The 14,747-nt window shown below is 42.2% G+C and overlaps 1 protein-coding gene across 2 annotated transcripts in view; it reads left to right on the plus strand.

The window, feature by feature from the left end:
- The first annotated feature begins 219 nt into the window (after positions 1–219).
- The window catches only part of FNBP1L (formin binding protein 1 like), a 122,842-nt gene continuing 108,314 nt past the window's right edge, over positions 220–14,747 (plus strand). For both annotated transcript variants that reach the window (XM_008154737.2, XM_008154738.2), the window contains exon 1: positions 220–275. In XM_008154737.2, the coding sequence (XP_008152959.1) occupies positions 252–275 (24 nt within the window). In that variant the 5' untranslated portion in view covers positions 220–251. The remainder of the gene's footprint in view (positions 276–14,747) is intronic.

Below are 14,747 nucleotides of genomic sequence, written 5' to 3' on the forward strand. Positions count from 1 at the left end.
TCCCCTCTCGCGGCCCGCCTCCCCCGGCTCGGCCCCCTCCCTGCCGGCTCCGGGAGGCGGGGACGCGGCGGCGGCGGCGGCTGGTCCCGTCCACTCGCTCTCACTCACTGGGGAGCCTGCGGTGGCGGCACCTTCGGAGGCAGCGCGGCAGCCGCGAGCCCGCCGGCCAGCTAGTGGGGGGCGTGCAGCCTGACGGCGGAGCCGACGGACGGAGAGCGGGCAGCCAGGCGCCGGGCGCAGCAGGTTCCACCATGAGCTGGGGCACGGAGCTGTGGGTGAGTGCAGCGGGGGGCGCGGGCGGGGTGGGTGCCGCGGACCGTCGGCGGCCGGAGCCCAGCGGGCGGCGCCGCCCCTGGCGCTGGAGTTGGGGGTTCGCTCCCCTTTGTGTGCAGCCCTCTCGGCCGGGGTCCGAGGGGCTGCGCGTCCGCGCTCCCGCCGAGCCCCCGCCGCCCGGTGGGCCGGGGCAGCGCCCTGGACGGCGGGGCCGCGGCCCGGGGGCTCCCGCGCCCGCTGCCATCCTCTCCCGCGCCCTCGCCCTCCTCCGCCTTCACTTTCCGGGCGCCCGGCCGCGCGCCGGCCGCGCTGCTCAGCCTTTGTATCTCCCCGCCCGGAGGCGGGGGAGGGGGCCCCATTGTCCCGCAGGGGCGCTGGCCGCGGGCGCGGAGGGGGCCCCGCGCTGCCGTCCCGCGCACGGGCGGGGGTCCCCGGGGCGAGGGCGGCGCCGGGCCGGGCCGGGCCGCGCGGGGAGCCGCCCGCCGCTCGCGCCCAGGTAGGGGCGGCGCGCGGCTTTGTTCGGAGCCCGGCCTCCGGCCAGGCAGGCCCGGCCCGCAGCCCAGCTCCCGGGCCCGTCTGCGCGCTCCGCACCCCGGAGCCCCGGGGACTGGCCGCCGGGCCACCTCGCCTGCCACCTGGGGCCCAGGGGTGGCTTTGGGGATCCGAGTTAAATGGAGGGGTGGCCCGGGAAGCCAGTGTTTCCCAAAGGAGCGCGCGCTGCCCGCGGGCTTTACTTCCCCTAACGTTGTTCTGTATTCTTGCAGGTTTTCCCTCTTTTTTTTTTTTTTTTGTCTCTTTCTTCCTCGCCTTTCTCGGGCGCTGTAGCCTCCAGACAATGCCCAGTGTCGGGCCAGGGTGCGAGAGGACCGCAGTGGGTCGCAGGTGTCGCTCGCGACGCCCCCGCGAGAGGGTGGCGGTGTGGAGGCCGTGATTGCTCAGGTGCGGCGAGGGACGGGGCGTGGGCGCCGCCCGGGAGCCGCCCGCCCCCGCCCCGCCCCCGGGAGCCCACCTGGGCTGTTTTCCGTGCCTTTTGTTAACGGGGAGCTCGTGAAACCCCTGCAGAGAAAGGGGAGAAAGGACTGTTTAGTATCCAAACGTGCATTTAGGGTTGAAGTGAGGGCAGATTGGTAAATTGAAGGGACAGATGTTTTATATTATTATTATTATTATTATTATTATTATTATTTTACATTTTGCAGATTAGGAATCTTAGCACTGGAAGAGACTTTAGCAGCATCTGGTTGAACACCTGCTGAGCCATAGCCCGGAAGCTCCTGTTACCTTGTGGATGAGTGCTTAGCCTGTAAACACCACCCAAGAGAAAACACCTCGGGAGCCTCTGCATTTCGTTTCTTAGATAGCGTTCATTTTTCCCACATTGGGGAAACTTGTAGGCTGAAGGAGTTACCTTTGCTCCGGTTAGATTCTCAGGTGTTCCTGGTCTCTTCCCTTTGGTGGTGTACATTCTGTAATTGATTAGAGTGTGTGGCTTGGTACCTTCGGTATTATAGTGTGCCATCCATTACAGGAGAGGGGTATAGTTTTATTTTCCATTTTTATAATGAGAAAATACTTCTATTTTTATATAATTGACCAAGTTTCAGATTTTTAAAAGTACACAAAGGAAAACAGTGGAGGGATATCATGTAGACTTAACTCTTAATTTGTTTAAAAAAATCACTTTGTGTCACATTTATAGAAAAACAGTTTTAAGGAGACACAATGTGCCGAAACCGGTTTGGCTCAGTGGATAGAGCGTGGGCCTGCGGACTCAAGGGTCCCAGGTTCGATTCCGGTCAAGGGCATGTACCTTGGTTGCTGGCACATCCCCAGTAGGGGTGTGCAAGAGGCAGCTGATCGATGTTTCTCTCTCATCGATGTTTCTAACTCTCTATCCCTCTCTCTTCCTCTCTGTAAAAAATCAATAAAATATATTAAAAAAAGGAGACACAATGTAACATTTTAGTGAACACTATGCAGTTTTAAACTTTTTTTAGCCCTTGTCAGTGTGGCTAAGTTGGTTAAAGCCTTGTCCCTTACACCATAAAGGGGGCGGGTTTGATTCCCAGTGAGGGCACATACTTAAGATTGTGGGTTCGATCCCCTGGAGGTTATCTTTCTCTGTCTGTCTTGTCTCCCCACCCTCCTCTTCTTTCCTCTCCATCTCTTTAAAAAATAAAGTTAAAACATTTTTAAAATTTAAGAATATACAATTCAGAAGCAGTTACCGACCCCCCCCCCCACACTTTCTCCTATCATTTAGTTATTTACTTTCAGCATTTTAATATCCATCTGAAAAGGTAAACTGTATAAGAGATGGGAATTGCTGTTCTAGTATCTTTTTCGGAAATTTAAAAAATATTTAAAAATTTTCTCTTAAACTTTAATCTCCATGTTTTAAATTTTTTTAGTGGTTTGAGGATTTGAGGGAAACATTTATTAGGAACTAAATAATGTGGAATCAACTGGATGCTTAAACCTTACATAAGTTGAAGTTGGTGTAGAGGACTATTGGGACCAGAAGAGACCTTAGAAAAATTTGACTAGACTTCCTGTTTTTATTGTTCTCAGTTTTGAAAAAAGGATATTGTGCTTCCAGTGGATTGTAACAAACAACTATACTGTGCTCTTGCCATTGAGGAATTTGAGGTTGGGAAATTTCTCTTGAAATTTCAAATTTAAAAACCAGTTTTCATGTTTAGGATTGCATTACTGTCAGGAAGGTTTAATTGTTGAGAGACCATGTTACAAAAAATGATACGTAGTTATGCACTCAAACTTAAGTTTCTTTCTTTTAAAAATATATTTTTATTGATTTCAGAGAGGAATGGAGAGGGAGAAAGAGAAACATCAAAGATGAGAGAGAATCTTTGATTGGCTACCTCCTGCACACCCCCAACGGGCATTGAGCCTGCAATCCGGGCATGTGCCCTGACAGGAATTAAACTGTGACCTCCTGGTTCATAGGTCTACAACCACTGAGCAACACCAGCTGGGCTAAGTTTCTTATAATGTTCATTGTAGTTGTATTGCTGTCTTAATGCTTCTTAAATCTTAGGTTAAAATTGAGAATAAAGTAGTAAATTAAAATGAAAAACAAAACAAAAAAGTAATACATGAGCCACTCTAATACTGATTCTGTGGGACAGAACTGATAGTGATAGGCCCAGTGGGCTGTGGCAGGCTTTGGAAGTGTAGCTGTGAAGGGATATGAATGCACTGATAATAAGTTTGAGCTGTGTTTTAAGGAATTTCTAGTGTCCTGAATGAGTCTTTAACTAAGGTGGACACTGTTCTGTGTTCTGGGTAATAGCAAACAGAGAGTGGGCAGTGTCTTCCTTTCTTCAGGATGCAGTGTAATTATTAGGGAGCATCTTAAGCATGGTTTATGGTGTTGATTTCTTTATTATCACAGGAAGAATGATTGAATTAAAAATAATCCAAATATGTATTAATGACTCCACAAAGCACAGATGTAATTATTAGCTCTGCTTACAAATAAGAAAATTAGAAATTGGAGAAGTCCTGTGTTTAGTCAGAAAGTTTACTTATTAGGAAATGGCTTTTTGATTGTTTTTGAGAAGCCAGTTAAAGTTCAACAACAAAAAAAGTCCACGTACAGTTATGAGTGTATATATAGATAAGAAAAAATGTGGCGGAACACATCGTATTCATATCATGATTTATTTGAAAATTTGCCCCCCAAGGGAAAGGAGGTGACTAGCCTGGAAGTTAGAGGGTAGGTTTAAATATCCAACTTAATATATAGGGGCTTAATAAACCTTTTTTTTTTTTTTTTTTTTTATGCCTTAGTTTCCTGGTCTGAGATTTTATTTAAATATTTATTTTTGTTGTATTGTTAGGGAAGTGTATTTTAAGAATGCTCATGACTTTTCGGAAGAAATTGAAAATGTAGATTGGATCGTAGATTCAGTGGATTATTTAAATAACACCCCAGTCTTAACCCTTTAATTATTTCTTATCTTTGTCCTCATAGCACTTTATATAGCACTTCTATTTTAACACTTATTTTGTAAGTGTATTAGACTTTTGAGGTTTTTAAAAAATATATTTTTATTGATTTCAGACAGGAAGGGAGAGGAAGAGATAGAAACATCAGTGATGAGAGAAAATCATTGATTGGCTGCCTCTTGCATGCCCCACACTGGGGATCCAGCCTGCACTGGGAATCAAACCATGACTTCCTGGTTCATAGGTTGACGTTCAACCACTGAGCCACACCAGCCGGGCTAGACTTCTGAATTTTTGCGTGTAGGCACAGTTAGTTTTCTTTGTTTTCACTGGCTAAAACGATGCTTGTAGGACAAGCGTGCATGTTTGCCCAATTGAATTAACAGCTCCTTGCATTACCCACAATATTGGTTGCTGATTAAAAGTACATCCTGGAAGAAGTCTTTGTGGTACCAAAGCTTTGCAGGTGATGATATAATAGGTGGTCTAGATAACAGTTCATGAAGGTCTAAATGAGCTGAAAGCAGAATGATAAAGCTAAGTTTTAGTACTTGGGTTAAAAATTTTTACTGTTTGGAGAAGGATGAACTGACCTAAAAGTAGTTCTTCTTGTGAATGTATCTGACTGATACTTTGGGGATTTGTCTGCCAAAATAACTGGTGGAATGTTAGGCCACATTAATAGATTTGTCTAGAACAAAGTAATTGGGTCCCATTGTATTCTATAATGGTTAGACCACGTCTGTAATATGGACTTAATTTTACTTCAAATTTTTTAGAATGCACTTATCTAAAGAAGGTTGACAAAAAAACTTCTTTATCAGTGTGAACTGTATTGCTTTTTTATATATATATATTTTAAATATATTTTATTGATTTTTTTTACAGAGAGGAAGGGAGAGGGATAGAGAGTTAGAAACAGCGATGAGAGAGAAACATCGATCAGCTGCCCCCTGCACACTCCCTATTGAGTTGTGCCCTTGACCGGAATCGAACCTGGGACCCTTCAGTCCACAGGCCGACGCTCTATCCACTGAACCAAACCTGTTAGGGCTGTATTGCTTTTTTGAAGACTATGAAACTGCTGTAGGAATTCAGTTTAATCTAAAAAATAAAAGTTTTGTGTTTTTATAGGGAAGCATTGTGCAATGCATGGTGAGATTTATGAAGGCTTATAATAGCCCTAGAGTTATTTTGAGATGATATTACTCTTTTAACTCCAAATTCTTCGCTTCAGTGATATTATTGTACAGAATGTCTCTGTTAACCAGTTCCTATCAACCCCCTCCCTCCAGACACTCTGGATGCTACCTTTCTTAGGGGACTACCACCTTATATTATTGTTATTTCTTACACATTCAAATCTTTGGAAAATGGTCATGGTATACATTCCTTTTGTTGGTAGAAATTGCCATGTTCAACATTACAAATGTATTACAGATGTTGTTATTTATTAAGGAGGGTGAGAGTTTCAAGAAACCTTTTTATGACACCATTCTCTTCTGACTATAATAAGGTGGGAGCTGGAGAACTGCCACTAACCAGTATCTCATCTGCATTGCTACTTCCATAAAACTCTCATTTCCATTCCCCTTCCCTGCCTTTATCTTAAAACATTTACTCTTTTTCCTTCCCCCAGTCTATAAAATGTGGGTTTGGCTGGAAACTTAAAACCTACTCTACCTACTTTTTCCTATATATTAACTCATGTTTGCAGGCAGAACACAGGACAAGAGAATAGTAATAGTTTATAATTATGAGCATCTTCTATGTGTACCTACAAGTGGTATCTTATTTATTTATTTAAAAAATAATTTTTATTTTTCCATGGATTTTTAGAGAGAATGGGGGGGAGAGACAGAAACATAGATTGGTTGCCTCAAGCCTGCAGCTGAGGTACACGCCCTTGACCGGAACTGAACCCGGAACCATTCAGTCTGTGGGCTAAGGCTCTATCCACTGAGCCAAACTGGCGGGGACTGGTGTCTTATTTAATAATCTGTAGTCCTTACACATTTTCGGCTCAATAGCAAAAATGAAAAATGCTGTTTTGGAGGAAATACTCATCCCTACAGCATTTAAAAACTAGTAAGAAAAGGTTATATAAAGGTTTTGTTTTCTAGAAAGCAAAAACTGTTCTACATATTAGTTCAGGCTATGTACAGTATATCAGACATACCAAAAAGATATTTGGAATAGGGAGGGTTTGTATATGGGGATTCCTGAGAAGTTCCTAGAGGGCAGAGATCATGTCTTACTCATTACTTATTCATTGTCTGAATCATTGCTGTATCCTCAGCTCAGCACACTGCATGGCATAGAGCCTAACACTACCAGGATCTTTAGTAAATGTTTGCTGGACTGATTAAGTATAGTGGTTAGGTTTGGCTTGAATTTGAGTGTAGGAAGCCTGAAAGAAAGTAGGGATGGAGTGTACAATGGGACCAGGCTAAGAGGTTCATCTGGGGGAATGCTTTATTCAAATTCATGAAGTGTATGTGTGACAGAGAGAGAGAGAGAGAGAGAGAGAGAGAGAGAGAGAGAGAGAGAGAGCGCGCGCGAGCGCATAGTTATGCATTAGCATATAATGAACTCAACTTTTAGACCTTTAAAAATCCACAGAAGGGAATCTTTGTTAAGCTGAAGGGTTTATCTCTTCTGAATCCTTCGGTAGTACTAGGTGGAATCTGGGTTTTAGGAGATGAAAGTTGTATTGATTTGATTACCTCTGCAAGAATATTAGAAGTATGTTGGTTCCTTTAATAATATGTTATTGGTTCTGAAATCATTTTTATTTTTTAACATGTTATTCCTACAATTTGTTTTATACCATTCCCCTCCCCCCTTTGCCTCTTATCTATGACTTAATATTTTTATATCAGTTTAGTTTCAGTGTTTTTTTCTGAGGTTGAGAGGTGTTCATTGCGAAAATGCAGTTTTGACCCCCCCCCCCAGTGTTGCTTTAATTACTAGTATTATTAGCTGATTTATGGACTAAGTTTCTCATGGAATAAAAATAGGTTAGGATATTTTGAGATATCACTTTTTAATTGATGACAGAAGGATAGATGCTTTAAAATTGCAAATTGTGCTTAAAAGAATCTGTTGGGGTTACAGTTATTTTTAATATTGTTTTTGTGCTTTTCAGCATTTCTTTCCTATAATAAGTTGCGTTAGATTACTTTCACAGAATTTTCATTCTGTATTATAATCTTTTTAAAATACGTTTTTATTGATTGCAGAGAGGAAGGGAGAGGGAGAGATAGAAACATCTATATATATCTATATATATAAAAGCCCAAGTGACCGTTACGACAGAATGACTGGAACGACCGGTTGACCAGTGGCTATGACGGGCACTGACCACCATGGGACAGACGCTCAATGCAGGAGCTGCCCATTGGTGATCAGTGTGCTCCCACAGCCAACCTCCTGCGCCCCCCCCTCCCCCCCGCTGCTCCCAGGCCCCGACTGGGGGACCGGCCGGCTGGCCCCCCTGAGAAGGCCTTGATCACTGGCCAGGCTGAGGGGCCCCACCCGTGCATGAATTTGTGCACCGGGCCTCTAGTCAATGATGAAAGAGAATCATTGGTTGGCTGCCTCCTCCTACTGGGGATTGAGTCCAGAACCTGGGCATGTACCCTGACCAGGAATCAACAGATAACCTCCTGCTCAACCACTGAGCCACACTGGCTAGACAGTTTTTCTTTTGAAGTCACATTTATCATAGTTCTTTGAAACCACCTCTTTGTAAGATGATATCTGAATGCTTTTTGTAATGTGGGATTCAGCATTTAGAATTTGTATGGCGTCCAAGAGAAGGAAGTCTAGAATAATAAAAGTTTTTGTAAAATGTTCCTATAGAATCTAAATGAGTCATTAATAATTGGGGCTTAGGAGCAATTTTTTTCTTAAGGTCTTGATAGAGAGCTTAATCATCAGAATTTAACAATACCTCATGATATATGTGAAATATAGTACCGTATTTTCCAGCATATAAGACAACTTTTTAACCCAGGAGAATCTTCTATACTCCCAGTCGTCTTATATGCCGGAAAATACGGTATTTGTTATGGTTTGAAAAAGCATAAATGTATAGGGTCATATTTTCCCCTTTTTAAAAAATAAGAACAATCCTATCTAATAAAAGAGTAATATGCAAATTGACCATCACTCCAACACACAAGATGGCTGCCCCTATGTGGTCAAAGATGGCTACCTCCATGTGGACACAAGATGGCCACCACAAGATTGCCAGCAGGGGAGGGCATTTGGGAGGGACCAGGCCTGCAAGGGAGGGCAGTTGGGGGCAATCAAGCCTGCAGGGGAGGGCTGTTAGGGGTGACGAGGCCAGCAGAGGAGGGAAGTTGGGGGTGACCGGGCATGCAGGGAAGGGCAGTTGGGGGTGACCAGGCCTGCAGGGGAGGGCAGTTGGGGGGGACCAGGCCTGCAGGAGAGGACAGTTAGGGGTGTCCAGGCCTGCAGGGGAGGGCAGTTAGGGGTGACCAGGCCTGCAGGGGAGGGCCGTTAGGGGCAATCAGGCTGGCAGGGGAGCAGTTAGGCATCAATCAGGCTGGCAGGGGAGTGGTTAGAGGGTGATCAGGCTGGCAGGCAGAAGCGGTTAGGGGCAATCAGGAAGGCAGGCAGGTGAGCATTTGGGAGCCAGCAGTCCTGGATTATGAGAGGGATGTCCGACTGCCCATTTAGGTGGGATCGGGCCTAAATGGGCAGTCGGACATCCCTTGAGGGGTCCCAGATTGGAGAGGGTGCAGGCTGGGCTGAAGAACTCCCTCCTTCCACCCCTCCCACCCCTCGTGCACGAATTTCGTGCACCAGGCCTCTAGTTAAAAATATTGATTTTAGAGAGAGAGAAGGGAGGGGGTGGAAAGAAACCAATTTGTTGTTCCACTTATTTAGGCATTCATTGGTTGATTCTTGTATGTGCCCTGACTGGGAATCAAACCTGCAACTTTGACTGAGTATCCGGCCAGGGCAGATTTTCCTATTTTTGGCACTTCATTATTTTTGTTGTTTCCAGAGACTAAAAATCACCTGTTTGTTCCTGCTATATCCCTGCTGTATACCTAATTTGTAGAAAAGGAATAGGGATATTATAAGCCCTGAAATGTTGGTTGAATGAGGGAATCAGTAGATTACTGTAACTATCATCAAATTATGTTTTGGGTACTAAGTTTTCCCTCCCTCAGCATGTGTATTTCTAATAGGTTTGAGATCTGTTCTATAATCTGGACATATAACTAGTTGTATCATATGAAATTTATCTCAATTTATTTAGACCTAGAATTCCCATTTCCTTAATTTAAGTGCAAATGATCACTGATATGGCCCTATGGATCCTAAACGTGAGAACAATGAACATTCTGTTATATGCTTTGAGTATTAATTGATGGTTATATGTAAGAATAATGTAAATTGAGAATGAATTTGGAAAACAAAAGATTGATTTCAGAGAATACAGTGTTAAGGAGATTTTTGACAAATGTTAATGATGGTTGAGATTTTTCTCTAGTATAAATGATAAAAATCAAGGTAATTGAAACCGCTGTGATACATAGCTTAAAGATTTTTTTAAAAAACTTTTCCGATGAGTACTTATTATTAGTTAAGCCATGACTCAGGATCCCAGGGTAGGGTTGTATGTCCACTTTGGAGAAGTATCTATTTAGGTCTCAAATATAGTTTTTATTTTTTTGTGTTCAGTTTTCTTATTCTTAAATAATACCTATAGCCGCCAAGGTGCTTCCCTCCCCCTCCCTCCCCCTTTGTGAGTTTTGGTTCCTGTCTTTCATGTTGGAGACTTTCCTTACATATTTAGTGACCCCAGGACCCTGAATAGATGTTTACCAGGATTAAGGTCTACCTGCATAACATTTTTAGTCCTTTTAAAGAATTTTGTGTGATTTTTACCCTGGAATTGTTCAGATCCCCTACCTCTTTCCCATCCTGTTGTGGAAGAAGATGTACTATTCTTTCTGAGGTGTACTACAGTCTTTCTTTTGAAGTCTTTCTTTTGAAGTCACATTTATCATGGCTGTTTATGGTGTTGGGAGCCGCACTTGATTTTTTTAAAAAACAGGTACTTAAAAAAATAACTTATTTGTCTTATATAACAAGAAATTTGGAAGTTGGCAATTACTGGCATGGGTTTATGAACTCAACACTAAAAGGTGCAGCATCTGTGCAGCTGTTTTGGACTTTCCCTCAGGGTTGCCAGGGGGTGCAGCTCCAACCATTATATCTGTATTTACGGGGCCGGGACGGGGGCGGGGGTGGGGGTGGGGGAAGGGCGAGGAGAAGGGGAGAGGAACAACGTTAGCTATATCTGTGTGTTTATTGGGAAGGCTAAAGCTTTCCTAGACTCTCCACAACAAACTTCTCCTTAGGTCTCACTGTTCAAAGTTGGGCACTTTGCCTCTTGCACAAAATCAGGATTCTATCAGAAAGGAAGAATGCACCCCGAAACGTAGCGTTTATGGTCTCTGTCCCCAGTGAGTTAAGGATGGCTTTGTGGAAGATACGGATCTATCTTCTCTGTATATGTGAATGATAGCATAGGAGTTAAGAAAAGGCCATGATATAAGGGACAGAGCAGATATTTTAGAGGTGAGGCCTTTAGGGGTCTAACACAGTCCATCATCATTTTAAGAGGCCTGGAAGTGAAGGGCTTATGTGTCTTAGCTGGAATCTGTGGGCTGCTCCTTGCTTGATACACCGTACCATGCTGATGTCACCTGCCAGAACAGATGAGAGTTTTGAGCAAGTGTCCAGTTGGACAGGATGTGGTGAAGTTGACCTGACCCCAGACTGAGTGAAGGCACTGCAGGGACTGATGAAAGGGTCCTAAAATAAGTCCAGAAGTTTATTTTGCAAGTGGAAAGATTTGCTGAATGTTGGAAACAATAAAGATATCCTATAATTACCCAGGTCTCTTAGTCACCTAAATATAACAAATACCAAGCTATAAAATTGCCTCCAGAGAGTTAAGAGCACTTACTTTTCTCTCCTCCCCCTCTTTAAATTGATACATTAGAACGGTTACAATTTATTACAATTAATGAACCAATAATGATACATTATTATTATTATTAATGAAAGTCCACAGTTTACTTAGATGTCCATAGTTTTCTTTTTTTAAAATACGTTTTTATATATTTTCGAGAGAGAGGAAAGGAGAGGGAGAGAGAGAGAGAGAGAACATTTATGAGAGAAAGACATTGATCAGCTGCCTCCTGCATGCCCCCTGTGGGGGATAGGGCCCACAACCTAAGCATGTGCCCTAACGGGGAATCGAACCAATGATCTCTTGGTACACGGTCAGTCATTGTCCACAGTGGCCAGGCAAGATTTCCTTCTGTTCCACATTCCATTTATGTCTCTTTAGGCACATCTTGCCTGTGCCATTTTCTCTGACTTTCCTTGTGTTTGATGACCTTGAGAGTTTAGAGAAGTACTGGTCAGGTATATGACGCCCCTTTATTGGAATTTGCCTGATGTTTTTCTCATGATCAGACTGAAGTTATGGTTTTTTTGGGAAAAATATGTCATTTTCATCACATAATTTCAAAGGTACCATATTATGATTTATTAGCAGATACTGATGTTGATCATCTGGCTGAAATAGTGTTTGTCAGGTTATTCCACTATAACATTACTTTAATCTATTGATTTGAGAGAGAGACAGAGAGGCATTGACTTGTTCCTCCCAGTCATGCACCCATTGGTTGATTCTTGGATGTGCCCTGACTGGGGATTGAACCTACAACTTTGGTGTATTGGGACTACACTCCATCCAACTGAGCTACCTGGCCAGGCTGTCAAGTTATTTTCCCCACTCTGTCTATACTGTATTCTCTAGAAGGAAGTCAATATGTACAGCTCATATTTAGAAGTTATGCTTCTCTCTTTTAGGGTGGAGTATCTACATAATTTATTTGGAATTCTAACGAATGGGATCTTTATCTCTCCCACATTTATTTATCCAATCATTTATATCAATAAGGACTCAAGGATATTTATTTTATACTTTGGTTTATAATACACTACTATTTCATTTATTTTATTGCTCAGATTGTTTCAGCTTTACCCATTGGGAGCTTTTTTAGGTGGCTCCTGTGCCTGTAACATTATCTGCATAAAAATGATTTTTAAAAGTCCCTTACTTTTTGGGACTACAAGATGGTCCAGTCTCATCTTGCATGTTTCCTGCCTAGGTCCTAGAATCATCAATTTTTTTCAAAGAGCCCTGGTTTCTTTATCGGAGAATGGTATTAGAAACCAAGATCTGGGTGCTAGTTGTGTTTGTGCTACTGGTATTTAATTTTTTTTAGTCCCTCTTAGCTGATAAAACAAAGAAATATGTGTGTATACTAACCTGCATATATACACATATCTACGAATATTTCTATATGTAACCATCGTATCTATATTAAATTAAATCTGAGTTTTTACTGATGCTTTAAACTTTATTCCATTACCACTTGTGTCCTTCTATTTTCTTGTTTATCTGAAAATTCCCACTCTTTTTAAAAAATACAGTAGGTCCTCGGGTTACGTTGGAGATATGTTCCTATGGCACGATGTAATGCGATTTTCGCTGTAAGTCGGAACCCACCTACATAAGCAGCTACGTCACTCACATGGAGCACATACACAGCAGTAATGAAGTGAAACAGTAAAAAAAATGTAAAAGAAAGATAACAATTTCTGACCTTTACTTGTGGTAAATAAATAATAAAAAACATAAAGCACGTATATACATACGTTGAAATGACGGAACTTTTTTTTATAAATGGAGATGGCAATGTAACCACGAAACGACATAAGTTGAGTCCGACGTAACCTGAGGACTGCCTGTATATATATTTTATTGACCTCAGAGAGGAAGGGAGACGGGGAGAGAGATAGAAATATCAATGATGAGAGGGAATCTTTGATTGGCTGCTTCCAGCACAACAGCCAATGGGGATGGAGCCTGCAATCCGGGCATGTGCCCTGACCGGGAATTGAATCGTGACCTCCTGGTTTATAGGTCAATGGTCAACCATTGAGCCACACCGGCCGGGCAAAGTCCCATTCTTAATTCCCTTCAACTGATATCCAGTTGCTTACTTGTTCCTTTTCAGTATATATTTATAGCAATATCCAAGTTATTAACTTATAGTCCCTGGGAACCAACATAATAAACTAGAGTACAGTACTTAATTGTAGCTCCTTTTTCTTTTAGTCTTACATAATCCTCATTTTCAAAGTTACTTAGGTCAGCAACACTTCCCTCATCCTCCTGAGTGAAGTTGTTCCATGAGTTTGTAATATAGTTATATTTTCTTAACATAATCTGTATTCTTTCTTGGGATCCTTTTACTTTCTCAATGATTTTTTAAAAAGTTGCATACCTTAAGGTTTATTCTTTGAGCTGTGAAGTTCTGTAGGTTTTGATATGTATAATGCCATGTGTCTACCATTCCAAGATCATATAGAATAGCTTCATCTCTTAAAAATCCTCTGTGGCCTGAAAGCAGAGTTTTAAAGAGATATTTGTACATCTGTGTCCATAGCATTATTCACAGTAGCCAGAAGGCAGAAGTAACCCAGGAATTTGTCAACATATAAATGGATAATCAAAATGGTGTGTAGATACAATGGAATATTATTAAGCCTTAAAAAATTAGGAGGGAAAATACTGGCATATGCTGCAAATATGGATGAACCTTGAAGACATTATGCTAAATTATGAAATTAAACCAGTCACGAAAAGACAAATACTGGATGATGCCATTTATAGAAGGTACCTAGAGTAGTCAAATTCATAGAAAGTAGAATGGCAGTTGCTGGGGGCAGGGAGAAGGGGGAATGAGTTACTGATGAATGGGTATAGAATTTCAGTTTTGAAGATGAAAAGAATTCTGCTCATGGATGATGGTTGATGGTTGTACAACAATATGAATGTACTTAATATCATTGAATTGTAAACTTAAAATGGTTAAGATGGTAAATTTTGTGTTGATGATTTTACTACAATAAAAAAAAAATATTTACTCCCTTTTGCCGTATTATACCTGCTCGTCTCTCACCACTCCAACCATTGATTTTTTTTCATTTACTTTTTAAAGAGCAGTTTTAAGTTCACAGTCAAATTGAGCAGAAGGCAGAGATTTCCCATATGTCTCCTGCCCCCATTATCTACATCCTACACCAGTTATAATTGATTAACCTACATTGATACATCATTATCACCCAAAGTCCATAATTCACATTAGGGTTCACTCCTGGCGTTATACTTTCTATGGGTTTAGACAAATGTATAATGACATATAGTCACCATGACAATATCATACAGAGTAATTTTTCACTGCCCTAAATGTCCTCTGTGCTCTACCTACTCATTCCTCCCTCCCTCCTAACCCTGACCACTGGTCTTTTTTCTGTGACTTTTTATTGCCCTAAAAAGATAGCCAGTACCTATTAGGAGTCACACTCTATTT

Source organism: Eptesicus fuscus, chromosome 9 (genome assembly GCF_027574615.1).
Source record: "Eptesicus fuscus isolate TK198812 chromosome 9, DD_ASM_mEF_20220401, whole genome shotgun sequence".
In the NCBI taxonomy this organism is placed as follows: domain Eukaryota; kingdom Metazoa; phylum Chordata; class Mammalia; order Chiroptera; family Vespertilionidae; genus Eptesicus; species Eptesicus fuscus.